The following is a 27,961-nucleotide window of genomic DNA, read 5'->3' as shown; positions in this document are numbered from 1 at the left end:
CCCCCTCCCACCCCCTGGTGGCTACCGCCTCACTGCTGCTGTCCCCCAACAAACCACACGAGTGTCACGCGGCCCTCCCTAAGGCTGGCTGAGAGAAGCAGGAGTGAAACAGGCCAAAGACTCTGCGCTGCAAATCTGTCCCCACTTCCTTTTATACCACAAACTTCTTCAAGGATCTCTGGCCTTTCAACAGGAGCGATAAATAGCCTTTTAGGGAAAAAAAAAAATCCTTAAAAAGAAGGGGGAATAATTCTGATTACTCCAAACTGGTCATCTTCTTAAAGTAGAGCAGTCCACAGATTCACAAAGTCTATCAAACAGAGGTGAGGGTGGCCCGGGAGGAGAGGCCTGGGAGGGGCAGGAGTCCCCGGGGCACATGCGCCCGGCAGGGCTGGAGGAGCTGGTGGGTGGTCAGGACACCATGTGCTCAGAGGTCTGGCCGGCCGTCTGTCCTCCACAGAAAAAGCTGCCAAGTTGGGGTGTTTTGGTTTGAATATTCCTGGTGGGGACAGGGAATCCCTGAAGGGAAACGTTAAAAAAAAAAATAGTGGAAATGGGGAAGGAGAACGAGAGCTGTTGTCCAAGAGCTTCTACGTAAAAATAAAATTAAAAAAAAAAAAAAGGAGGAGAAAAAAAGTCTCTTAAATGGTTCTGAGGGTTTTAAAGATGAACTGAAAAGAGGATAAGACGATGGAGGAGACAGACAGTTTTTATTGCTGGCCTGCCCCGTGGAGCTTAGCTGGCCTCCATCCGGAGCTTCTTCCTGCTTTGGGGCTCTTCGGGCTCCGACTCCGAGCTGGAGTCTGAGCCCCCATCGAAGGCAGAGATGGTGCTGCCCTTGGCGTTGGTGTAGAGGCTGTTGTCTGAGGAGGGGTAGTTGGTCTGCAGTTGGGCACTCGACCTCGCCTTCTCCAGTGCACGGACTGAAAGGCAACCAAGCGAGCGGGTTATAGCCTTCTGGAGACTGGGGGAGTAACCGAGTCTCAGGTCAGGGTCCAGCCTGTTCTTCCGAAGGGCTTGCTGGCCCCCGAGGCTCAGGGTGGCTCATAAGTAACTCCCTTCTGGTGGCTGTTCCACCTGCATACTTCATTTCCCTCTGCCTTTCCCAGCCAGAGCTGAGCGCTCAGTGGATGTGGCCAGCCACTCTGCAATGCCACCCAACCCTAAAGAGAAGGCTTGTGATGTCACTGTCCTGCTGTGGAAGCCCAGTACAGAGACAGGAGCACGAGCTCCCTGTGGGACCCAGTGGTGCAGTAACAGCGAAGCTGGCCTGGCAATGCCAGGCTCCACAAGGGTGTGAAGGCCACACATCAACAGGAAAGGATGACAGAAGATGTATCAGCCAAAGAAAAGTTTTGGCTTAGCTCTCATGTACAAGATCCACTTGGAAAGACAAGCTGGACACTTGGAAGCAAGTCACCAATACACACAGAATACCTGGGCTTTCCGACACACGGCCCCTACATGCAGGCTGCTCGGCCCGGTGACCAACCCGCTGCCGCCTCCCACTGCCCAGCCCTCGTTTCAGCTCATCTTGAGCCTGGAAGGTCAGCCCATTTATTTTAGTTTAGTTTATTTGAGGTGTTCTAACCCAGGTGGTTACTTGCATTTCCTTTTACTTGCATCTTCCATGAGGGAGGAAGAGAAGTGAATTCCCCAGGAACAAAGAACTTGATCAGCTCTCGCTTTCCCCTGTGGTTGTAGGAAAAGGCGGATGTGAGCATTGGAGAACAGCATGGGCCTGGCCCATAGGCTGCCCTGATTGGACTACCGTTGACAACGGGGAGCGCTCACTGTCCCTGAACACCTGGAGTCTCTGTGGCGCTTACACAGCACACTCCAATTCAAGGACCTCACAGCTCTTTTGAGACACCTGATGCCAGGTGTGACCCCTACGACAAGCAGAGCACCTGAGCCCCAAGAAGGGGAGAGAGAGCAGGTCAGAAAAAAGTCTCCAGTGTCTAACCCCTATACTCCACTGTTCCCTCACCGAGGGCTCAGGTCCTTCCTCAGGATGGCTCTACACTCGACTACTCAGGCCCAAGAAGCAGGGCCACAGCTGCTTAGGAGCATACGCTCCGTAACTGGTTCTGACTCAGCAGGCCTGGGTGCGAAGCCCTGACCTGGCTGGAGCACAGCAGGGCCAGATGCCCCACAAGCTCTGCTGCTCACCTTGCTGCTCCAGAAGAGCATTCTGCCGCTTGAGGTCATCAATATCTTGCTGGTGTGTGTGGTTTTTCCTTCGCATATACTGGATATACTCTGTGGCTTTGTCTAGGATTTGGGCCCGGGATGCCTGTTGCAATATGAGAAAAAGCAAAGGGGACAAAATAAAGACCTAGTCCACGCAGTGAAGAAACCATGCCCTTCAGCAAAGACGGCATGAGGGAATGGAAGCAGGAGGGTGAGGGGGCACAAGGCTGAGGAAACGGCGCAAGTGCTATCAGGAATCTTGTTTACACCAGTCAAGGCACCAGCTGCTTTACATAGCTTACCTCGCTGGCTCTCTCTGAGAGAGGTAGCTCCACCAGGAACCCAAGGCTCAGAGAAGTTTACTGGTTTATTCAAAATAAAAGAGTGTAGAGCCTGGATTCAAACGCAGGTCCAACTCACTCCTGAACTTGTACCCTGCCCACCCGCTTTGGTTCTTTAGGTTGCTTTCATGTCTTCAGCCAGGCTATTCTGAAAACTTTAAAATGCTACTTAACTGAGACCTTAGGCCATTCACTCTCTGCTAGGGCCTGGCTACAGGCAGCTGGTCCAGAAAGACAAGATCAAGATCTCAGCTGGAGGTGGCTCAGGATGGGAATGGGTACAACGCTGTCAGGATGCGAATGGGTACAATGTTGTTCATCAAGGTCCTAGATTTCAGACAAGCTTTCAGACAGTTGTTAACTAGTTCCAACTGAGCCATGCTGCTTTGTCATGATTTCAGCGTAACTGGCTAAAGAGAATTTTGTGAAAGCTGTCAGAGCTTGATGTCAACACAGGAAGGGCATGAGATTGGGCCATTTCAGGAAGCAACCACACCTTTACCATGGCTGTGGGTAGCCTAGGCACTGCCCTGTCAGAGGAACAAGTTAATGAGCTAATAAAATGGATGTCAGGTTACTCAGCCCCTGGAGGTCAAAAGTACCTGGAAGATTCCCTCCAGGTTGCAAACATGGCCGGAGTTACTCATGGCCAGGCAGCCAACCAGCTGAACTGGTGGAATGGTACAAAGCCAAGAGAACTGAAGCTCAAGGCAGGGTAGTCTAGTAGCCGAAGTATGGTGGTGAGGCACCTCAGGCACCTGAACTGCAGTAAAGCTTCTTAAGTGGCAAAGAAAACAGCCGCACTCAGGCGAGCAAAACTAAATCCACCTGTAGTATATTCTGACAATCTCAACTCATAGACTTCAGCAGGGCTGGGTATCAGAGAGGTTTGGAAGGCCTGGGTTTATTCACCAGTTCTCACAAGTACTAGAGTTTCCAGGCTTTCCTCTTATAGCATCCTTAAGGCAACTTCCTCAAAGGGAAATTGTTCATATTCAACCGTTTTTATCTGGTGCGAATTACATACAAGGCACAGAGCAGACACTGTGGGGAAACAAAATGTATTAGTCGTGGCTTCTTTTGCCCAGAAGCTAACTTACTATCTAGTTGAGGAGATAAATGTATTTATATACAGACAAATCACAGGGCAGTACCAACAAGTGTAACTTGAGTAGTACAGATTAGAAAGGCCATGGGAAAGATGGCTTCTGGCTGGGGTGATCACCTTCTGAGTGCCAAGCATTAGCCTCGGCTCTGCACACACAGGCTCCTATCTGAACCAGTGAACCCTGGGTTAGACTGAGGTGGAATCTGTGGGAAAGGGTTGCTCTGGGCAGGGAGAATAGCACAAGCAAGGGCATGAGGGTGGGGACAGGACCAGGCCTATTTCTTTAGTTGAGTAAGGCAGCTTATGTAGAAAAGAATGAGAGCACCTACCAACGGGGGCTTGCAACTCTGGCTACAAGGTCGCTTCAGAAGCTGTTTCCCATTTCTGCCAAAGGGGACTTATTAGGGTTAATTACTAGGTGATAAAATGAAAGAAAAAAAAAAAGGTGGGCACATATTTAGAAGGGACTAATTAAAATACCCTGCCTCTCTGGATGCTAGAGATGGGATTAAAAACAAGTATTGTAGGATAGGTGGCAGAGTGGGGAGAAGAGTCTAGGAATCCAGGAGACGGGTGCCTCCTAGGTCCTGTCTGTAATGGGCTCTGTGACTGCAGACACAGTACTTCTCTCCGTGGCTACTCCTTATCTGACAAGAAATTCTCTCAGACCCCACCCAGCCTTCCAAATTCTATGCACTCCATCACTGATCTAATTGTTATGCATATTTACATCCCAGTCTCTCTTTATATTTGTCTATTTTTTCAACTGTTGTTCCCAGAAAGCAACATTAACCCTTATTTAACTCCTCATTTGCATCTGGCACAAGGGAAAAAAGCAAAATCTCTGAACAAGAGAGCACCTGCGGACTTCCCTGGTGGCGCTTGCAAATGTTCAGAGATAATTTTTAACAAATGACCACACTGAGTAGCAGCCTGAGCGCTCCCAGTTTCTTCTTCACATATTTATACATGAAACCACGAAGTGAAAAGGGAGAAGCAAGCACAGCACAACAAACCAAAGAGAAAGATGCCATGAGAGATGGAAGTTTTTCCACCTCAAGGCAGTTTTTGGATGAAGATAAAATTCACAGATGCTCAGAAAACAGTGTCTTGGGATCAAGAGGTCTCCACAGAAGGCTAGATTGGAATAAACCCAGCACGAGGCCTCCAGAATGCTAATCAGCACCGCCCTTCCTCCACACAGCCCCTTGCCTAAGTAGAAGCACCTAGGCCACTTGGGGTGTCCCTGACCCTCACTTACTAGTCCAAAAGCATGGTTCATTAACTTTATTTTGCCCCCTCCAGGGTACTCAACAAGAAGTCCCACAAGAAAAAATTTAAAGTACGAAATACAGAATTCCCCCAAATTTACATGTGCATCTAGTCCAGTGAAGAAAAAGCAAAAGGTTGAAGGTAGAAAATGCTAGACTCAACTAAAATCCCCTCTTCCAGTTTTACAAACCATGCAAGATCATGTGACCTGCCACAGGGTTAAGGTGTGGGCAGGCCCTTGCCTTTATGAGTTTATACTGTGAACAGCAGACATGAAGCCAGCAAGAACCCTGGGCTTTACAGCCTGGACTATGGAGTGGCCCTGGGCTTTTGGTTTCTGTTTTCTAAACCGTGCCCAGTTGGCTAAGTCAGCAATCTTCGTGTGAGTGTCCCTGAGCAGATAACACTTGGTAGGTCAACATGTCCACAGATTGACTGTTGCCTTTGGGTACCCAGTAAGGACCTGAATAATTTCTTTCCTGCTAGTTTTTACAATTAGAAGGTACCAATTCTCATTCTGCCTTTCTAAGCAGAAACATCTCTCTTTAATGGTTTGGACACAGGATGGCCCATGGCCAAGGGCACTGAAAAGGCATTGGGCCTTCTGGGTAGTAGTTTAACGCACAGCGGCAGTCAGGCTTCTCTTTCCCTCTGGGAGCCACGCAAAAGGACATTGGACCCCTTGCCCAATCGCGTTCCAGAGCCACGGCTGCACAAAGCGATACAAATGATGATGATAATGGCAGCAGCTGAGTACTTACTAAATGCCAGGCACCCTCATACAATATTCTGATGTGTTATTTCCCCTATTTTATAAAGGAGGAAATTGAGGCACAGAGCTGTAACTTGCCTGATATTACATAACCAGTGGGTAACAGTGAGTCAAGATTTGAACCCAGGCCTCCAGAACACCCTATTTTGGGACCACAGAGGCGGCTGTGGAACTAATGAAGAAGATCAATGGAATTTGGAGAGTCTGAGCAGGAAGAAAAGGACAATGAAAGAGTCACCCAATTTGTCTATAAGGATGTCAATGAAGAGCCTGGTGAGGGTGATTTCCTTGAAGGAGTGATTTTAGGTAAATCATCTTCACACAGGTAATGGGTGCAGGAGTGAGTTGAAGCTGAAGCAAAGATGAAGACTGGTTTTTAGAATGAGGCTGAAAAAATAAGAAATGGAAAAAAAGTAGCGTGTAATAACAGCAGCATTGAAGGAAGACTGTTTTTCTTTTAAAGGCAGGTGAAACTCAAAGTGATCCCTAGCAGAGAAGAAGCAAATACAGAAGAAAAGCCAGAAGATGCAAGTTAGCTTGAAAGAACTGTCTGAACCTGGGCCTGGGCCAGGGGAAACGCTGGCCCCCCGCACTGCTCTGGCTTCATTACCTAAGAAGGGGAAACCCGAAATGGACAGCGGAGAAGACCCAGCGTGGCAGAGGGACCCAGCGGTTCCTGTGCCACCTCTCCTGCTCGTACGCAGTTGCTGGCCTGTTTGCATCCCTGCCCAGAGCAGCAAGGAGATGGAGGAAAGGGCCACCCCAGCCTCCAGAGGCCCTCACTTGAACAGAACTCTGTTTGGGAACAGAGTGTACTCACCTGGTGTGCTGCAGCAAGAATCAACTACCTATTTCACGAGAGGCCCCAAACCCAAGAGTTTGATTCTAATTAGCACCTAAAGGTCCCAAATGATTCTTGAAGTAGTTAACACTGATATTTAGGATGACATCCAAGGTCATTAAATCCCATTTAAGGTAGTGGTTCTCAAAATTTTTCATATAGGGCAAGAGTCCCACACATTTCCGGAGCTGTAAATCTTTGTTTAGACAAAAATCCAAGTTGTTTAGAAAGCAGGTGGGGAGAGGTGAGGAAGAGAAGAGTCGTACTAGCTTGTTAACATTAGGAACACCGTTGCTCTTCCCTAGGGTCCTAATGCTGACCTGAGAAACAGTCACCTTTGCTGTATTTATCATTTTTTCCTCCTGTCAAAATCAGATCCTACCAGGCTGCCCTGGTTCTGCCAAGAACCAAAACGCCACATCCTGGGGAATGAAAAAAGAACTACTGCCTGACTCACCAGTTGACATGTTTTGTTATTTTAAAGAAAATAAAACCATTATTTTCTGAAACCTGCACAAAATTCTATGCATAGTAAGGTAAAGGGAGGCCTAGGGCAAAGCTGGTGTACATTTTCAGTTGAATAAGCCATGTTCTGGAAACAAATATCAAAGCACAATAAATTCGGGTCTGTATTAAACTAGTTCATTCCAAAATGGAACCACCATCAATGCCAAAAAGGGAGGCTGGAAGGCTGTGGGCTCAGAGCCAGCACAGCCATGTGGCCCCTCAAAGGCTTCTTGTGCCTGGCCCCTCCAAGCCCAAAGGATCATTTTCTTGATTACTAGGGGAAGGCAAAGCTATCATGCCCCATTAAGGGCTTAAAGCTGGGAGCCAGACATTTGTTTAAGGGTCAACACAAATCATGTTTCAAACTTTGTATTCTTTTATCTTGAGCCCTTGGTAGTCTGAAATGAAGGTGTGACATTTCCCCATCAAACTCTGACCACAAGGGACGGGAGCACAGGGTTTCCTCAAAGAAGAAATGCAACTAGTAAATAAACATGCGGAAAAGGATTTAATCTCACAGGCAATAAACAAAATACACAATTAATTACTACCTTTTGCCTATTAAATTAGTCACCCCCTCCAAAAAAAAAAATTCCAGTGGTGGTAAAATTGGTACTCTCAAAACAATACCAAAAGACTAATCTTTAGAATTTGCTTGAAAAAGAAAGAAAAGAAAGAAGACATGAAAACAATCCTCCTGGAAAGCATTTTGGCAACATACAGCAAAAAATCAGATGTTCTTACCACTAGACCCAGCAATCCAACTTCTGGGAATCTGTTTTATAGAAACAGCCACATGCACCAAGATGTTCATCACTACATTATTTATAAAGTTAAAAGACTGGAGGCAACCTGAATGGTTAAAAGAAACATGCCTAATGGCTAAATATGAACACTCTATCACTTGGGGAAAGGGCACGTTATGTGAAAGCATCAAGCTATAGCCTTTACCCATGTAAAGCATGCGTATGAAGAGACCAGAGGGGATACACAGATTGGTAACACCATTATTCTCTTGTCTCCTAGACTCCATCAATAAACACATGGACTTAAGAGCAGCCTTTGCCGGGGGAGGGAAAAAAAAGGGGCGAGCTTTGTTTAACATCCACTTTAAGATGGCACCCAATTTCAGTCATGTTAAAATGGGGTGTGGGATGGGGAGAACCGCACTGTCCAGCACAACAGCCACCAGCCACAGGTGGCTAATAAGTACTGAAATGTGACTAGTCTGTAACGCACTGTGGTATCCTAAATGGGCGGGAAATCCAAAAGGGAGGGGATATATGTATGTGTATGGCTGATTTGTTTTGCTGTGTGGTAGAAGCTAACACAACATTGTGAAGCAACTATACTCCAATAAAAATTAATTAAAAAAAAGAAATGTAACTAGTCTGAATTGAGATGTGCTGTAAGTATAAAACACACACTGGATTATCAAAACAGCTCAAGAAAATAATATAAAATATCCCACTAGTAATTTTTACTATACTGATTATATATGGAAGTCATACTTACTTCTGTATATTAGGTTAAATAAACTATATTATTAAAATTAATTTTACCTGCTATTTGTGGCTCACATTAAAATTCCACTGGACAGCACTTGTCTTAGAATCTTAGAATAAAGGAAAGGTTGTAGTTGTGTTAGAGGAATGGAAGTACTGTTTTTCTTCTTCCCATTTTTCCAAAGTTTCTGCAATTTTGTTAGAGGGGAAAGAAAAGAGAAATGCTGGAGGGAAGGCCCAGTAACCAATTCCTCTTCTTTCAAATCTCCAGATGGAAAAGCGGTGGGTTTCCCGACTCTCTAGTCTTCTCTATGGGAGTGAGCCCTCCCCTACTCTGTAGTGCAGAGACTTCCAGAAGGATGGACAAAGCTTCTGCCCTCAAGGAGTGCACCCTTCAGTTAGGTGATAAGAACTGTCACAGAAAAAAGGAAGACACAGGAGAGGCCCCATAAAGGGCCAGTGGGGTGTCAGGGAGAGTGATAATCCAGTGTTCTCAGGGTGCTGAGGCATTTGATACAGCCCTTGAAAATGGGCAGGTGGAGACTGACTGGCAGGGGAGGCCTCATTGGGGAGAAACACAGCAAGGCAGGAAACATGGGGAGCTGGGGAGCCCTTGTAAGTGGGTCTCTTCATTGTGAAACCCCAATGTCATCTGGGTGGTGAAGCTGGAGTTGAGACCTTGGTGGAAGGAAAGAACTAAGATAAACCTGAAGATGACATTCCTGGGGAAACAGAGGAGGGTGTACACTGCTTCACAATAAGGGAAGGAGCAGAAAAAGCAGGAGGACAAGTTGGGTACCTTATTCAGAGAACATGGAATGCCAGTCCTTACCTTGATGGGCACTGAAAAGCCCTTGGAGGCTTTGGCAGTGCAAAAATACAGTTAAACAAAGAATTCAATGAATCAGTACATTTACAGTTGCTGAGCCTGGAGCTTAAGGGAGACCTGGACAACTATGGACAACAACTTAAGATGTAGAAAATTTAAGAATAAAAGAACTGCCCAAGTTGGAGTCTGGCCAGGTAATAACCCTGTTGAGTAATAAGGTGAAATGGGTAGGGCTGTAGTTTACATTTCATTTAAAAGACAACCCCTTTAGCAGCCCAGATATGATGCAGAAACACTGCTGCTGAATGAACTGCCTGCCTTAAAGGGTGTCCACTAGAGTGAGCTCCTCCCAGTGTAACAAGGCCAGGTGGAGAGAGGGCTTCCTTCCTTCAGTCAATAAACACTCGCTCTGCTCCCTACTGTGTGCCAGGCACCAAGGGAAGAAATATGACCAAAGATATTCTCCCTGCCTTCAGTACTTACTACAGTGTAGTATGGAAGACGGGTAGACAGTCATCAAGTAACCACACAAATATGTATACAGTTACACCTGGGATAAGCCCGGGTCACAGTGCTGAGTGAGTTTAACAGGGAGACTGACCTTCAGCAGTAAGAACTACTATGTTCCCTGGTATAAGGGGCTATTTGGTTTCAACATCTACCTGTTAAGGACACTGGGCTTTAATGAAGATGAAACAAATTAGCTCAGTGTTTTAACCTCTTACTTGATGCTCAGCATGTTATCTTATTATTGTTAATTGTTAGGTATAATCCTCTCCCCCAACAAGAGAGCAAGATCCTCAAGAGTAGACACCATGCATTAAACCTCTTAAATCTCTGCGGTGCTCACATATAAAAACGTGAGCACAACCATGTGGGCTGTGGCGGTTTTCGTCAAAGAGCTGAGCAAGCCCACCGTTTCCTCTGGCACTCTCACTCCTCAGCTCCTTTCTGGGAACCTACCACGAGCTGGAGTCTGTGACAGCAGCCGGCAGAGGCAGTGCCTTCATAGTCTCACCTAAAACAAAGGGACTGACTCACTGACTATAAGAACTCTTACTTGCTGACTAGAAGAAACACTTTTCTGCTTTATTTTCATCTTAGGTTATAATCTCTTTTTAACATAACATAGCTCTATCCAGAAAGGAGAAATTCAGAGCACAACTGCCTGAGAGAGCAATTAAGTATGATAAATAGGCATTTAGGAAGAGACCTAGAAGATGAAAATTTACTATACACCACTGTTCAGCTACATACGGCACTACTGAAACAGAACCTTCTTTCACTAAAGTCAGCCATGCTAAGGAGACACTGTGACTGGATACAGTCACTCCGGTGCAGGTGCTGGGGCTAACTCACCGGGGGTGGGCACAGAATTACAGCCCCACGCAAAGGCAGACTGATGGGCTCGCCACCACGTTTGCCCCCCACATAACAGCGTGAGCTCAGTGCCAGCAAGCCACTGGGCAACACTCCCTAGCACCCAACCAAGGACCCTCAAAACAAGGAATAATTCTGTTCAAGAACACTAATGTCTTCCTTTGAAAAGTGGGACCACAGTCGTTCCTGCCCTTGCTCCCTCACTCTGGTTGACTGGCTGACGGTTCTAACGCCATTCCATCTTTCCTGTGGGCTCCATGTCTAGCTGAAAAACTATGGGAAACAAAAGGCTCAGGCAACAAGAGTTCAAGAGTCTACTTGTGAACAATGTGACCTACGGCAAAACCCAGCTGGACTGCCAACTATAATGATCTATTTCTCAGAACAGCTACGTGGACTCAGACAAATTTATAAACTTTCAGTGACCCTTAACTCTGCACTTTGGTGTTGTCTACATATGTTACTTCAGGGGACAATATTTTAGTAGCAACCCTAGTATGACATACTGCCAAGATTACTGACTCTATCCAGGGGAAGCTCCCAATATAAAGACAAGATATAAGAATTGAAGCAAGATTTCTTTAAAATATCCTTAAATTGTTTACCCCTACGGTGTGGTAGAAAGATTGAACTTGGCAACCAGCAGTCCTGAGTTCTAGTCCCTGTCCAGCTATAGACTGATCTTGAGCCTGTTTCCTCATCTCTGATACATGAAGGATGGCAGGAGCCCTAGCAGTAGTAATTGTCCAATTATAATAGTGTAGTACTCACCTCAGAGAACTGGTGTGCAGATTTCATTTTACATTGCAATACAGATATTAGTTAATACTGAATTTTTTACTTAAGCAAAAGGTGACCATTTTATAGTAGAAATATAGGGAACAAAGGATAAATAGAGTTTGAGTCTCACGTTTAAAGGGGTTTTTTTTTTTGTTGTTGTTGTTTTAGTACAAGTACACCCCATTCTTGGTTAGGATCCAATTCAATCAGTATTAGTTTCTCTTTAAAAAACAAAAGGCTTATTAGAACACATAGGACAGATAATCCAAATACTAAGTGAGAAGTCACCTGGAACATAAAGGTGAACAAGTCAAAGGAGACTGGGGGCCTTCGCTTCAAGAAACTGATCTAAGCACCCCCAAAACTCACAGGGCAAAATGATCATTTCATGATTATTTACATAATGTCAGAACCTTAATTACTGCAATCCAAATCAAGAATTACTCAATTCCCTTTGGTTCAAATACCACTTTAAAAAAAACTGCAACATTTAGGGAGAACTAGGAAGTCTGAGAGACCAAAGTATTCTGTTAGACTCACTGCAGCATCTGTGAAACAGTGTTGGCAGGGAAGGAGAATAATGACGATTGTGGAACTTAGTGGGAAGGGGTTGGGGTTCAACCAGAGCTAACAGCCACTTACTTCCATTATTCATGCTCAACATGAACATTTGCACTGCAACACACAAAAGCATTCTGAAATCAGAAAGGCACCTGGTTAACTTCCACTGGGGCTTTGATCAGCTAGAAAGAAACCTGGCCCCTCGACCACTCCTTTCCCCTAGTCGTGCTACTTCTCTGACCTCATCTCCTGCTATGGTCCCTTCACTCACTCTGCTCCAGCCACTCTGGCCTCTGTCTCCTTGAAAGGCCCAGGAATGCTCCCAGGTTCCTGCCCCTGGACTATTCCACTCGCCTTCCCTGGCCTGGAATGTTAATCACCAGATAGATGCATGGTTCTTTCCTTCACTTCCTTCAAGTCTTTGCTCAGATGTTGCCTTGCCAGTGTGTTTTTTTGTCTGCCCTAATGAAAACTGCAACCCTTCCTTCCCTGTTTTTCTCCATAGCACTTATCTGACATACTATATATATATATTTATTAGTTCATTTTCTATCTTTTCCTCACCACACTAAGAGCTTCTGCTTTTGTCTACTTTGTTCACTGCCGTATTCCTAATATCTAGGACAATGACTAGTATGTAGCAGACCCCCAGTAAGTATCTGCTGAATGGAGTAAGTGAACAAACGAATAGGCCACAAAGAATGACAACTGTTTGGTTTGTAAGGTTACCAAATTCAAACTGTCATCTTCCTTGAAGAAAGGAGACAACAGGATTTAGGGTAATGTGATTTTAAGGACTTAAGGAAGAATGTTATGACAATGTAAAATAGACTGGATAAAGAAAAAGGTATAGTTGAGCTCTTAAGACTGACCTCTCCCAAAGCGTTCTTGAACTTAAGAAAGCCTAAGAATCACCTGACTGCAGGTTATAAATACAGATCTCTAGGCCTGCCTCCAGAAAGACAGATTCAGTAGTGATTCTGATGGGGGTGATTCACAGGCCATTTCTTGGGATACGCTGCCCTGGCGCCACTCCTGATTAGATGTGAGACTTAGAAAAAGGTAGCTCTTGTCCATTTACTTCACCAAAGCCATTTTAATTGATACCATGGCATATGAATAAGCACCTACTGTCAATAGTTCAGACAAACACAAGAGATAATCCTTTGTACATGTGTACTCTGACTAAAAGCGTGAGCCTCTCCCCCCATCATAAAGATTTCCCGTGGTGCTTAACAGTGTTGTACCCAGGAATGTTGTTATTCCAGGTAAGCACGTTGGTCCAAGGCCATTAAGCCAAGTGCACACTAAGTAGGCCTAACCTAGGGCAAATTCTGGTTTTGCAATGCTAGGTATTTACATGGCCTATTTTATGTTTTGCATAAAGGTCAGACCTACCCCATCCTTTATAGCCACACAGCCACACCTTAGATAACATATAAAGCAAGTGGCTTACCAGACTGGCAGTATAAATAAAATGAAACCATAATGGTCCCAAGTTTAATTCCGGATAACCAAACAAAACCAGGACTCCTACCACAGAGCTAAATCTGGAAAGCCATTCAAAGCCCACCTGAAAGCAACAATTTTTCTTAAAACGGTTGCTTTTTTTTTCGGTTGCTTCTTTAACACTGCATTATTGAACCAAAAACCAAAAACACACAGGTCTTCTTCCAAGTTTCCCACTTATACACTGAATAGCTGCAGAGAGCAGCCAGTTATATTGTGTGTCAAGGATGGAACGAACTGTGCAAACACATATTTTCTCCAAATTCCAAGGAGTGACCCTAACCCACAGACTTTTTACTCAAAGCTTCGGACTTTGTTTTGCAAATGTAGAAACAGCTGGTGCGCTACCTCTCCAGGGAAAACAGTTTCTGGAAGGCCACCAGTGGGGTAGGGGGATGATGGAAGAAGAGTAGTTATTTTTTCTTCCATTTCGTATGAACACGTCTCTTTACTCAAGTCCCACATTAAAAATGCTCTTTATATGCCTTTGAAATAATAACTGTTGGACTGGGAGATCACTGGTGTCCAGATTGGTTCACATACATTCCTGGGAAGTTTCATTTAAAATAAGTACTCACTTCGAACCATATAAAAAGAATTCTCATGGAGGTCCAGAGAATCACTGACCTCTGGAATCCTTAGCATTATCCCAAACGACTATATGCTACTCTCTACATTACACTGTATAGTTATAATTTCTTGAATGAGTAATTTATTATACATAATACTAATTTTAAAAGAGAGCTCCTACTGATGTCTTAACAAGCAGCTCCATTACATCTGACATCGTTTGCTAAGGATGCACTACAGTAGGTAAGGTGTGTGATGACTCTCTGAAGAATCAAAGATTAAGGAAACCATGTCATCCAAATATCGCTGACTCCATTTCTTTCCAGAATGGTGAATGCCCTGCTAAGCCCCACAGTGAGTTCCAAGTTAGTGGTGGCTAAGCTAATCAGCTTTCTCAATAAACTCACCTTCTCTCCTTGGAGTGATGGGACCGAGTCCCGCAAACTGTGAAAGCTGTCTTTGATGTGGTCCCTACGTTTTCGTTCCAGTGCATTATGATGAGCCCGTTTGTCAGCCTGGAAGAATGGGAGAAAGAGCACGTTAGTGATGTCAGTCCTTCTGCTTGGTACAGGTGAGTGGGTACAGCCTGGAAGTATATGCTGTCAGCGCTGTCCCAGGTGACTGGACTGGGAAGGATTTGTCGAGGTGGGCAGTTAGGAGTCTCCAGAATTAGGCTCTGCTAAAGGGGGAGAAAGGGGTGAGCAAGGCTTTCGACAGGAACATCCAAAGTAGCTCGATGCATCCAGTTCATGCATAAGTAAAATAAAAGTTATTCATGGGGACAAAGTGTGGCTCTCCTGCAGCATCAGTTTTCTCCCACAACTTACTTATGTGACACAACAGCCGCCAGTCCATGGCTGGGAGGTGACCAGGGAAAAGCTGCAGTGGGCCCCTTCATAAGATGTGATCACCCCCACTGTAAGAGATTCCCCACGGTGGGTACCCAGAAAAGGAGTTAGGTCAGTGGTGCACTGTTTCTTTCCATGTGAAACCATCACCATGAGTCCGCTCTGGTCTCCAGCTCGCTAAGAGGTACTAGTTTTAAGACCTTCTTGCCAAATCATACAATAGAAACTAAAACCTCTAGAAAACCCAGATGCATGAATCTGCAATCATTATGACAGAGCTGATATAGACGCCAACTGCATTCTGAGCTCCTACTTTTTAAAGTGCATCTAAGGTGATATTCAGCCAAGGGCTTCCCTCACACAGGCTGCCAGAAAGGCGGCTCTCAGACAGTAAACCTCTGACACTCACATATTCTCAATACACCTCCTCAGGCACCTGTGGCGGTCATTGGCGGTATCTAAATACCCACAGACCAAACTCCTTATCCTGTCCTGCTTAGAATCACAAAGAACAATCAGCTGGAGAGGGACAGGGATGCCAAGTAATCAGTGGCAAAATACACTGGCTTCAGGTGGAAGTGACAGTGCTGGAGAACACTGCAAGAGAGTTTCGGCAGGTCCCCATTAAAGGGGTGGTCCCTCCAATGAAGCACAAACGCTCACTTAACCTAAAGCAAGAACTTCACATCTGCACTCCGGGAATTATGGGAAATACTATACTCTAAGAATTTACCCCCAATACACAAGGTTGCACTGGGCTAACCTAAAGAGGAAGTCTGTACAGAGGAAGCTCAGGTAGCTTTAATCTACCCAGACACAGCACCAGGAATTTTAAAAATGAAGCAACAGGAGTAAATAACTTGGCTTAGCACAAGAATGCCTCAAACGAATCTTTATACTAGACAAGATGTTCGGACAAAAGTCTATAGAGACAAGAGTTATAGGAATGAAAGGACTTGAAATTCTAGTATCTAATCCTAAAAGTCTGAGTCATTACAGAGGAAGAGGCTGTGAGCAGCTGTGGTAATTTTAGTCACTTCCTGGTCTCTCGAGCACAACACCTCACCTATAGCTCTGCTGAACTGGAAACATGGTTCCCATCACAGCCATGATTCTCCACGGCATAGCACTCATTTTCAGGGCAGATGCCTGGAACACTTCTAAAGCTCTCCTAATCTTACGCCTGGATTCTCTGTAAAAATGTGTGTCTGCCGAACTCCAGGGATATGTGGAATTTACAGGGAAACTGAGGGAAAGATCAGATAACCTGAGGCTAGAGGAAGGTATCATACAGCATTAGAGCAGGAAAAGTGCAGGTTCCTTCTATCAGCAGTATGAAGAGCCTGAAAAAATTAAACATATTTAAGTATCTAGTCCTTTTCTAACTTACCATTCCCTCTAGTCATCTGTTGATACATAGGTAAGTTGGCTGGGTCTTAGACTAAAGACTTAGAGGGCTGAGAGATGGCATTTGGCACCTATCTGTCTCTCCTGTGTTTGCTACACACTCCCTAGGATGGTTTATTTACATGCAAAATAATCGCCCAGCTTTGGTATCCAGCAGCAGCCCAAGATACTCCTGTCTACTAAATCACCCTGATTCCTGGCCTTCCTCCCAGCTTAAGAGCTGTGCACAGAAGCAGTGACACCAGTTACCCACAATCCCTCTTGTTGATACAAATAAAATTCTAATTGTCTGTTTTCTTTCTGGGAGAGCCCTGCAAATCTCAAATGGCTAGAATCAAGTTGGACTTGGTTTCACTCACGCCTGCACTAGAAGGGTGGAGCTAAGTATAATCTAACACCAAAATCATCCCCACAATGCACTACCCCCTTCCCATTCACTGAGCCCTGAAAGGACTCAAATGGACAAGTCTTCGGTTAGAGGATTGTAAGTGAACTTGGCTGTGGACCATCAGCAGAAATCTTGGCTTCTCATCTGGGAAGCCAGCCAAGTTTGAGAAGTTGGCTCAACAAGGAAAGGCAGCAGTCCACTGCCTGGTAGAAAGCCTGGGCTGGGGACTGTTGTTCTCAAAGCAGTGGATGGAATTTCTGTGGTGGTTCCAGGCCCAATTTAACCAGCAGAAGAGTGGAATCTTAGACCATTCCCTGCTGCCATGTCCATCCCCAAGCTGCTACACTTAACCAGAGTCCATTTTGAAGCTCTCAGAGACAATGGCAATGATGCATTTTTCTTCTTCTCCAGCCTCATTTGAAAGAGCAAGTTAAAAACATGCAGAACTAACATGCCTAATTCCAGGCAACTCTGAACTAAATAATACCTCTAGTGGCTTGAAAGACCTTTACACGTATGAAAAACCTTTACACAAGACTGAGAATTCTGTTTGGGAAACATTTCCAAACGTCCAGCCGGATGAATTCCCTTCCCCCGCAACTCATCCAAATGGAGGGCCAGTTGCCAGGCTTATCATTGCTTTGTTAACTATCTTTGCTTGCTGGCAACCCTTTTTGAAAGGGACAAGATTTGAAGACTCCCAGTGTAAGGCACCTGAGATCCTCCCACAAACTCAAAACTAGTTTAAAAAAAAAAAACAACAGGTGGGGAAGGGCCAAACAATTGCTGTGTCTTGAACAAATAAAGCTCAACTCAGATGAGTCAGCTTTCTCTCAGCTATACTGAGAAAGATGTTTGATAATGAAAACGGGTGATACCAAACAAATTCTAGGAGACAACAGAAACATTCTTGGGCTGAACAGCAGGCCCGCAAGTACCTCCCCTATACATCCTACAGGAGCAGTGGCTGGATGCTGCCACTCTTTAAGTACGCTGGATTTGCAGTTTCCAGCAGACAACCCTTCCTTCAGGGCATCCTAGGCTAACAGAAATACTAAAGAGCCGTGTGATCTTAAGAGTGGCCCACAGATGCTCAACAGGAACTCCGACACCAAATCGATTCCAGCTTTGACATCTCTGCCAAGGTTTTTATTCAGCCTCTCAGTATTATTTCCACCAAACTTTCCATACTGGCAGCCAGAATAAAAATCTTCGCCTACAATTTGTCCATCTCTGACACTAACAAGCACATGTTATCTTAAGTGTTGTTAAATATTGAAGGCAAATGTTATTTTCTTAGCCAAGAAGTTGCTAAACTGGCAGTAGGTCATTCAAGCTAAGGAGGGCTGTTCAAAACTGAAGAAATCTCTTTAAATTATTTCCTTCCAACTTACTGCATAGAGAATACGTCTTCCTTAAAGACATTACATCAGTCAGCAGCATTATTTCCTGCAAGTTCTAGGTAGGCAAATCACAAGGGGAAATGAATGATCCATTATTCAAGTATGACCAAGGTTCTCCAGAGCAATGCCCTCTCTTGCAGGTCACGTGACACCTAACCCCATCTGTAAGGGGAATCTTCTCAATTCCAATATAGAAAATTCCCACCATATGTGGAATTAGAGTTGCCCAGTAAACATTTACTGCCTTTAAGAAATTTAAAGGCTATATTTTAGAAAGAAGATAGTGTTGCTTACGATTACTTAATAAGCTACTCTTATTAAACACTAACACTGGAAATACACAGGCTCAAAATTCTCATCAGAAAAGATCTATTTACTACTTCTGATGGGAAGCAAATAGGATAAATAAAAACTGAATAGGAGATACAAATTGCAACTTCCCAACACCTCTCCCGTTTGAAGCCGACTGCCTGGTATACATTTTTAAAATCCAATACACACATGTGTTTTCCAGGCTATTCAAAAAAACCACTTGGTGCCTAAAAAAACTTGGGAACGCTATCATCCAAATATGCCATCATACTATACCCATTTTCCTTGATCAACTATTTTACCATTACTGGAATCTTGAAAAAAGACTTTTAAATATAAGAACACCCTTCAACAGGTATTTTTAGGAACCAAACCTGGCATCCACATCACTGTCAACACTCTAAGCAGACACAAAGTACATGTATCATGTAGCACTTCTGCCATGCAACTAATTCCGGGTAAAAGACAGTAGTTTCCTGAGTAAATTCTGATCTCAAAGATGACCAAGCTCATTCCCTTCTGAATACATTGCAATTTCTAAAGAAACAAAGAGCTCTGAGAAGTTAGAAATATTTCATACCAGAAAGGTCCAGAAACAGAATTGTACAAATCTGTTTCTAACCCCCCCCAAAGATATACTGTAACTGAAACACATGCAGCTGTCATGAAGGATAAGCTGAAAAAGGTCTTAGGCTTCCGACTAACACACTAACCCTACGTTTCTTGTATACGTTCATTCTTTAAAAAAAAAAAAAAAAATCTCAAGCAGAAATAAAACAAAGATCACCTTGCATGAAATATACCTGCCCCAGAAAACTGTCTTTGAAATGCAACTTTTTCCCTCCAAAAAAATAATAAAAATAAAATAATATCAGTGGGATTCTGAGACATATTGAATTTAATAATATAAATTATTGTTTGGGATTACTTCCTTTAACAAAGCTTACTGGTCACCGGAGAAGTTGTTTTCTGTTCACACTGAGGCAACAGAAAAAAATACTCGTCAAATCAGTTTCACTTTCTGTTACTGTTAGCCTCACTTCCTAACTCTGTTATTGCTGAGTATCCTACATTTCTTATGTAGTAAGGCTGTAGCTATTGTAGTGACATTATAAAACATGAATGAATACCTTTTTTTATATTAGGACCCACAGGACCGTTTCAAAATAACTTTTTAAAAGTTCTTTTGCAGTTCTAAATATTTGGTTGTTCACAGTCCACACCCTTTTCTGAACGAAGGCAAAGCTTAAGAACAGTTTCCCCCAAATTAAAAAATATATATATTTATCTATACTAAATGTCAGGAAATAAACATAGTCACACAGAAAAAAAAATCCTTTTTACCCTACGTGTTCACAATAATTGCTTGATATGCTATGAAATTTGTCTATTGCTTCTTCTCTCTACGCCATTATGATTATCTTGTAACAGATAAATATTTAAATGTCTCAGCAAGTAGATGTGTCAAATTAAAAACAAAGGGTCAGAACCACTCCCTGTGCCCACCCTCCAAAATCAAAGGGAAAAATCCTAAGTACCTTAACAGCGAACTGAAAGCCTCCATACCAGACAATGAGATGAGCACTCTAGGAGAGTGGGGACATTTTCATAATTTAATAAAACGATTTACATCAACAGCCATGTGGACGAGCATTCTGAAAAGCAGAAAGCGCTCAAGAACTGGAAGCCAAAATTTCACAAAGAAAATTCTTATCTCACTGGAAAGCCAATATAATTCCAATTTAAATAATGATTCTTCAAAGGAAGCCTAAACAATCCCTACCCTCCAATCCTGATCAAGCCCTAGGGCAGATTTTACAACCGGAGACTTGGAGGAAAAAAATGTTTTAAATAGACTGTGTTCCAAACATGAAATTCCATGTTTACATTATTAAGGATAATAGTAACTGAAAAAAAGGAATTTAATTTTCAAACGTATGTATAAATATTAAGTATCTGACAATACTTCAAATATTCAAGGTATTGTCTTCAAGGAAATACTTCAAGGAAAAATAAAACAAATTCTTTTTTAGTGACTAGTACCCAGGGATAATTTTAAAACCCCTGGAACAACTGCATTCTTGGATTTTATGGAAATATCAGCTTTCCATAAGTAAAGTTTTTCTAAATGCCTAATTCCTTTGACAACCTTAGAATCTGTGCTCTAATGAAAAGCAGGTACAATTAAGAGGGCTTGCTTTTATCCTGTGATAATGAAATTATTAGACCAGAGGTCTCAAAGTGGCATCTGGCAAATTGTAACAAGCCCCTAATCAACTTGATTGTCTCATACATTATTTTAAAAATCAGAAAAATAACATCAAAGTCTGGATTTGTAATCTTTCTTTTAAAATAGGAAGATAAGACAACACTAAGCCCTCATTCCCACATAACAGCAACCCACTGGACTTTAGTGGCTGCCTTTTCAGAAGAGGCATGTGCTCTCTAGTACCCCAGTCCTCACCTCTGCTCTCTATTCCTGACTATCTCACTGCCTGGGCCCCCTAGAGACATCTAAATTTTGGACCCACACTTCCTACTGCTCCCATCTGTCAAATGTTAGATGCTATGGTTTACTCATTTCTCTTCTCCTCTGATTCTGATTTATTTTGTCTCTATTCCTTTTTCTCCCTCTAATCTATTCATGGAACACCCATAGTACTATCTCAGACTCCAAGGACATGAGACTTGTGTCTATCTTAATCCACAGAACCATCCACTGAGAACATTAATATCCAAACTCTGAGAAATTACTGACAACACGGTATGGTCTCAACCATCACCTCTTAGCAAACCTCTCTCTACAGTGCCACTTTTCTTCAACAGTTCTTTTTGTCTTTATACTGCTCCTTCAACTCAAATAGTCAGACCACAATAAGCAGCTGAATGTGACACGTTCACATTCAACCTTTGGCCCCTCTACATTTCCAATTTCTGCATTAGAATAATACCAGGTTGTGCTAGATTCCATAGGTCTACAGCAGTCACGTGACTTTTGGTTAAAGGTGATTACTGCATGTGCCTTCAACTTCACACAACTATGCAGATATGGTTTAGAACCTACTTGTTCCTAAGTAAAGCTGGCCACTTTTCCCTGAAATAATACTACAATTTACTTCAACATGATGTGTTTCTCATTTCCCACTTCTATAGTGACAGCTAGAGCCCCCAGTGGAAACCTACAGAAGGATTCATTTCATTGCATACAAATTCTCACTCACCTACAGTCACTGAACCTCACCACCTGAGAACCTAGAATTATGAGGTTCGCAAGCCCGCCGCCCCCACCTAGAACCCCAGAACAAGGCCCCACCTCACCTTAGCGATAACAGGAGAGTTTACTACAATATTAAAAGTAACAGAACGATCTCTTTTTCTCTCTGACCCCAAAAAGGACTAGAATTGAACGGAAATGAAAATGAAACGGAGAGTAGGAGACGTACCGCTGATTGAAACCTCGGTTGCTCTTCCTGGAATAAGAGAGAAAAAAAAATAGAAAATATAGAAGTTATTTTTACACTTCACATTCAATAATAAGAAAGAAAATGCCGGCGGCAGAGGAAGCGGCGGGTGGGGAGTCAGCCCTACCCCCCCTCCGCATCCCACGCCCCCATCCCCCCTAGCGGGATCCGGTAGCGGGGCAGGGGGGTCCCGAGCGCCGCCCCTCCTTCCGGCATCCGACCCGGGACAGAGGGAGGGGGTCCAGAGCACTGTCTCCTCTCCTCGCACCCAGCTCAGGGCGTCTGGGCACTCCCAAGCCCTCTCCGCCCTCCTTCACCAGCCAGGATCCACCGCGGGTCACGGGAGGAGGGGGTCGCGGGCCGAGGGAGCAGGTCCTAAGCGCGGTGCCCTTCCCCAGGATCCGGACAATGGGATCCCGGGCGCACCCCGTCCCTGTCCCCCGGATCCTGAACTGGATAGGGTGGGAACGGGAGGCCGCAGCACCTTCCTCCACCGGGGGAGGTGGGGGTCCCAGAGGCCGCGTGTCTCCTCCCCACCTCCAGTCCTAGAAGGCCGCTCCGGCCAAGAGCCCGGAGGAGAGCGAGCCGGGAGCGCGACGGAGGCGGTCCCGGCCCAGGGTGAGGAAGGGGAAGGAGGCGGCGGCTGCCCGGCCCCCTACCGCCGTCGCCCTGCTGAGAACCCCGGCCGCTGTCCCCGCCTGACAACCCGCAAGGGAAGGAAGAAGCCCCAGGACTCACGTCGCTCTCCACCTCGATGTCATCGTTATCGCTCATTTCCTACGGCCCAGGGAGCGGCCACTGCAGCGGCGGCGGGGAAGGGGGAGGGGTGGAGGGGAGGGGGAAGTCACCGACAACAACAAGCCGAGTCCCCCCACACACACACTCACTCACTCGCTCTCTCACTCACTCACACACACACACTCACACACACACACGCACGCACACACACACACACACAACACGGGCGAGAACCACCTCCTCACTGCAGCACCGGATCAACGGCGGCACGCACGCCCGGTCGGCCCCCTCCCACGTGACCAGGCTCGTCACGCTGGGGCCGCCGAGACTTGTAGTTCTTGTCCCTTTGACTGACAACCCAGCTAGCTCCAGAAAAACTACAAATCCCATAAGGAACTGTAAACAGTCGTCGCCAGCCCGGCTTGTTGACGGAGCCCAGAGCGCCTGCGTGCCCCGTGGAGGGGGGCGGAGAGAGAAGCGGCGCGGTGCCTGCTGGGAGTCGTAGTCCGCAGACCGCGAGTTGTCAGGAGATTTTCCTCTCGAGGCAGCAGAGGTGGCTGCTGGGAAGACAGGACACGTGGAGGGAGCTGGGGCTCTTGGAGCCGGGCACAGGCTGAGCGCCGGGCGCCGGGCCCAGGGGACAGGGTGGAAGCTCTGGAGGAGTAGCCGCCTGCCTAAATAACGCTGCCTCTCCTTGGTGCGACTGGTTTTACTCTGTCTTCTAGATGTGTGAGTCGCTCTGCCTTGCGCCCTGGGGCGTAACGCCCCTGCTGGGGGGATGCTGCTGCGGCGAACTTGGGGGCGCGGCTCCGGATGCCCACGCGGACCTCTGGGATCTGGCTATGGGGAGGTGTCAATAGTAGGTGTTAAATGGTATTACAGGATAGGCAAGATGACCGGCCTCGCTGAGGGATCACTCCAGCCACGAGAATCGTGTCTTCCATTCATCCGGGAGTGACCATCTTGTTACTCACGTGAGGGTCGTCCATTCACAGACAACCGCCCCTCAACAATCGTTTACGTGGAAATAAAAGCTCCTTCTGAATTTGTTGTAGCCTAAGCAGTTTGAGGAGTGCCCCAGTTCAGAGCACCATAATTAAGAATTGTGAAAAGTATCAAAATGGAAAACTGGTGCAGCTCCCTATCCAGTTAAAATCTTATTTAAGTACTGTGGCACGAGGTGTGATCGTATCCATTTCACTAATATATATTGAACGTCCAACATGTGCCAGCACGGGAATGGCATAATATCTAAGACTGGAACGGACCCTGTCTTCATGAAGCTCACGGTTGTGGAAACAAAAGTGAGACTGCCCTGCTGCCATTTTAAGAGTGTACATCAAGTCCCACAGGAGGAAGAATACTACTAATAATAAGACACTTTCAACCCTAAGACAAAGTATCCGAACTACTTTTTTAAATCTGCTGTCTAGAATGAATGAAATCTTGAGTTTTTCCCATCAGTTACTGATTCCCTAATGAAAACTATTTTATCCCTGACTTTTGAATACAGAAATTTGGGAATATGTCATTTGTGACATATCTTCCCATGTGAGCATACTGTCTATGCTGAAGAGATAAATGTAAACATGGTAATCTTTACATTTTTCCTTTAAATATCTGTGGTATTTCTTATTCAGTGGTCCAGTCCTACTGAAGTCAGCACGTCTTTGCAAGTAAACTTATCTTTTCTAAATGCTTTTGTCTCAGTCTTCCTTTTACACTAAGTGGGGGAGAGAGACATAAGCAAATCATTATAGGAGCTGCTGGGCTAGAAGGGAGACAGGGAAGGTAGTTCTTGAATGAGTTAATTAGCTGGTACCTAGGGCTAATTCATGATTACAGCAATTACTGAGTGGCAGTTATGTGCAAAGCACTAGAAGGCAACCCAGGCTACAAGTTAAAATCCCTCTGGGGGCTTTTACAAATTCTGATGCCCAGGCCACACCCCAAACCAGTTAAGTCAGAACCTCTGGGGGTGAGAACCAGGTAGCAGTATTTTTTTTTTTAAAGCTCTACAGGTGATTCCAATGTGCAACCAAGATGGAGGACCCCTGCTACAGAGGGTGCCAAGATAAATAAGATAGTCTTCCACTGAACTGTATACTTTACAAGAGTGAATTTTGTGGTTTGTCAATAATTTTAATGAAGCAGTTATATAGAAAATAGGAAACTCTTTGCTCATGTGGAGTATAAAAGCTGGAGTAAATTATGAACACAAATAATTGCAACGAAGACAGACTGAGTGTTAAATTAGCTACACAGGCAGTGAATGACGTAAGAGCTCAGAGGAGGGAGAATTATTTCTAGGTCTGAGGTGAGGAGGGGAGGTGTTGGTGACCAGGTAAATCTTCTTAGACTGTCAGCTCCACGAGGGGAAGGACTGGATCTGCCGAGATTGGGTCAGATTTTGGTCACCATGAGTCCCCAGTTGTTGGACGGAAGACTGGGCAAGTAGGAGAGGTGAGGAGGAAAGGCTTTCTAGGTGGAGAGACAGGTGATTTTAACACATCTTTTCTTAGTAATTGATAAAATATGAAGACCTGTCAATCCAGTTAATGAGCACCCAATGGTAGAGTATGTTCTTTTCAAGCACTCATGGAACATTGACAAAAACTCACCATGCTTTGAGCCATAAAGCAAATATTAACAAATTCAAAGGACTGTGATCTTAGCATGTTCTTGGGCCTAATGCAATTAAAGTAGAAATAATAACTAAAAGATAACTAGAAAACCCTAATAAGTTTTAAGTGACCCAAGTGAAGGGACCTTCATGAGGTAGGCACATATGTAGGACACAGCTAGACATATGAGTGAAGATATTTCCTCTAGTTTTCCTTGTTAGTAATTTTCTGATGTGAATAATAATCTAAGACCCTAAGAATTCATTTTTATATCTGTACACTTGAGTGTCTTTGGTAAAGCACTTATCAAGACCGGGGCTTGGCACTGGGCAGCCCAATCTAACCCCTTGCTTCAAGTTTGGTTCAGTGGTATCCACATCACCAGGGAGCTTGCTAGAAATACAGAGCCCACCCCAGACCTACTGAATCAGATCTGCACTGTAACAATATGCTCAGGTGATTCATACACACATTAGAGTTTGAAAAAGCTCTGATGAGGGAGGAGGGGGACAGCAAATTGGGGGGCAGACTACCTCCATTTTCTCCTCAGCTCTTTTACAATTTGGCTTCCACTCTACCACTTGACTAAAATCACTGTTTTTTTTGGCCATGCCAAGTGGCTTGTAGGATCTCAGGTCCCCAACCAGGGATCGAATACAGGCCCCCGGCAGTGAAAGCGCCAAGTCCTAACCACTGGGCCGCCAGGGAATTCCCAACTAAAATCACTCTTATCCAGGCTACCAGCTACCTTTTTACTGCTAAATCCAAAGCCCTTACCTCCCTTGACCTGACAGTGGCCTTCTTCACCGTGGACCACGCCTCTTTCTCAAAGGCCAAGAACTCTCCTTTCTCTTACTTCCTTAACTGTTCCTTCTCTGTCTCCTCTGGTTCTTCTTGAACTGTCAGTATTTGAGTTCCAGTGGCTCTGTGGTGGCCCTCACCTTTTCCCCTCCCACCCTCTGCCTGATGGGATCCTCTGCCTCATGAGGCTTTCATGACCATCTCTCTCTGATGGCGACCTCAAGACTTGAACTCTAGATGACTATATTCAGTTTGTTTCCTGACAGGTCTACTTGGATTTGTCCACCGGCAACTCAAAACTTGAGGCTTCTGGATGAGAAAATGTAGGTTTGATTCAGCATTTGGAGTATGATTCATTCATATGAAGTCTAACGTATCTGTATGAGTATATATGTATAGAGAAATGTGTAGAAAAATATTCAGCAAAAATGTTAACAGCATTTGTCTCTGGGAGGTGAAGTTTCCAAAGATTTTTCTTTTTCTTTCCTTTTTAAGTGAGCAGCATCATTCTCACCAAAACAGTAGGGCTATTAAAAGACAACCACAGGGCTTCGCTGGTGGTGCAGTGGTTGGGAGTCCGCCTGCCAATGCAGGGGACACGAGTTCGAGCCCTGGTCCGGAAAGATCCCACATACCGCGGAGCAACTAAGCCCGTGCACCACGTCTACTGAGCCTGCGCTCTAGAGCCTGCGAGCCACAACTGCTGAGCCCGCGTGCCACAACTACTGAAGTCCGCGCACCTAGAGCCCGTGCTCCACAACAAGAGAAGCCACCGCAATGAGAAGCCCACGCACCGCAATGAAGAGTAGCCCCTGCTCGCCACAACTAGAGAAAGCCGGTGCACAGCAACGAAGACCCAACGCAGCCAAAAATAAATAAATAAATTTATTAAAAAAAAAAAGACAACCACTATCTCAGTAAGACCATTATCTTTCTTAGGCAGCAAACTTCTCCAGGCATAATCCTGAGGAAGATGTCCCATCCTTTCCCCATGTCACTTATACTTGCTTTCTCTTTTTCTGAGGGGGGCAGGGGGGATGTAACCACAAAGATACCAGCAGGAACCATCTGGTGTACTCAAATTAGGATCATTTGAGGAGTTTTAAATAACAAAGTTACTTATAAATATGTGGGCAGGGTATAAAGAAACTACAAGGGATTGCACACTACCATTGGGACTCTGTGCCCGCTCCTCGGCCTGTAGGGGAGAGGGAATGAGTGGTTATTAGAGCTGGGAGGGGGTCTGTATGGAGAGGGCCCTCTGACAGGAGCTCAGACCCAGGGCCCAGGACAATTCGACCTGGAGGGCCAAAAGGAAGATCTCTAGCACAGCAAAGGACCCTTTCCTCCTTTTATCACATTTTCAGAGAGGGCTGGGAACTTCCAATCCTTCTTCTTTTCTCTACCCTGCAGCCAGATTGATCTAGCAGGAATAATATATCTTCACTCTCTTGATTAAACCTTACTATCCCTCTCAGTGCCCTCAGGATAAAGACTAGACTCCATAGTTTGGCACATAAGGCCCTTCATGATCTGGCTCCTTTGCTAGCTTCATCTTTCAGCTGCTGATCTCTCACCCTCTATACTCCAGCCATACGGAAATTCTTGCCTTTCCCCCAAAGGACCATGTTTTCTTTTGCCTCCAGGAATTTCCACATTCTGGCACCTCCCCCAAACTACTCTCTCTTACTTCCCTTTTATTTTCAGCCTTTGGGGCTTAACCATCACCTCCTCTGGGAAGTCCTCCTGGATTCTCCAAAGCTGGGTTAGTGGGAATGGGGTGAGCCATGGGCAATCAGTTTCTCCTCTTG

General features: G+C 45.0%; 1 protein-coding gene across 5 annotated transcripts; it reads right to left on the bottom strand.

The window, feature by feature from the left end:
* Positions 1-17: 17 nt before the first annotated feature.
* On the bottom strand, positions 18-23,001 carry MAX (MYC associated factor X). Of its 5 annotated transcripts, none has more exons than XM_060004389.1 (5): positions 22,726-23,001; positions 21,970-21,996; positions 14,577-14,683; positions 2,173-2,303; positions 18-923 (listed from the first exon to the last, which is right to left on the bottom strand). In XM_060004389.1, the coding sequence occupies exons 1-5, from the start codon at positions 22,759-22,761 to the stop codon at positions 736-738; spliced, it is 489 nt and encodes a 162-aa protein (XP_059860372.1). In that variant the 5' UTR covers positions 22,762-23,001; the 3' UTR covers positions 18-735. The 5 variants fall into 5 exon arrangements, with proteins under 5 accessions (XP_059860372.1, XP_059860373.1, XP_059860374.1 ...); XM_060004390.1 differs by having other exon boundaries at positions 2,173-2,296; positions 14,576-14,683; positions 22,726-22,999; XM_060004391.1 differs by lacking the exon at positions 21,970-21,996 and having other exon boundaries at positions 22,726-23,000.
* Positions 23,002-27,961: the final 4,960 nt, after the last annotated feature.

The sequence above is a fragment of the Delphinus delphis genome, chromosome 2 (assembly GCF_949987515.2).
Source record: "Delphinus delphis chromosome 2, mDelDel1.2, whole genome shotgun sequence".
In the NCBI taxonomy this organism is placed as follows: domain Eukaryota; kingdom Metazoa; phylum Chordata; class Mammalia; order Artiodactyla; family Delphinidae; genus Delphinus; species Delphinus delphis.
This window is presented reverse-complemented; position numbering and strand designations above follow the sequence as displayed.

Bases quoted from the DNA above. Each gene is read 5' to 3' on its own strand.
- MAX (XM_060004389.1), bottom strand. From the start codon at position 22,761: ATGAGCGATAACGATGACATCGAGGTGGAGAGCGAC. The intron at 14,684-21,969 runs GTACGTCTCCTA...CCATTCTTCCAG, and splicing joins AACCGAGGTTTCAATCAGCG to GCTGACAAACGGGCTCATCA. The intron at 924-2,172 runs GTGAGCAGCAGA...GTTGCCTTTCAG, and splicing joins TGCTCTTCTGGAGCAGCAAG to TCCGTGCACTGGAGAAGGCG.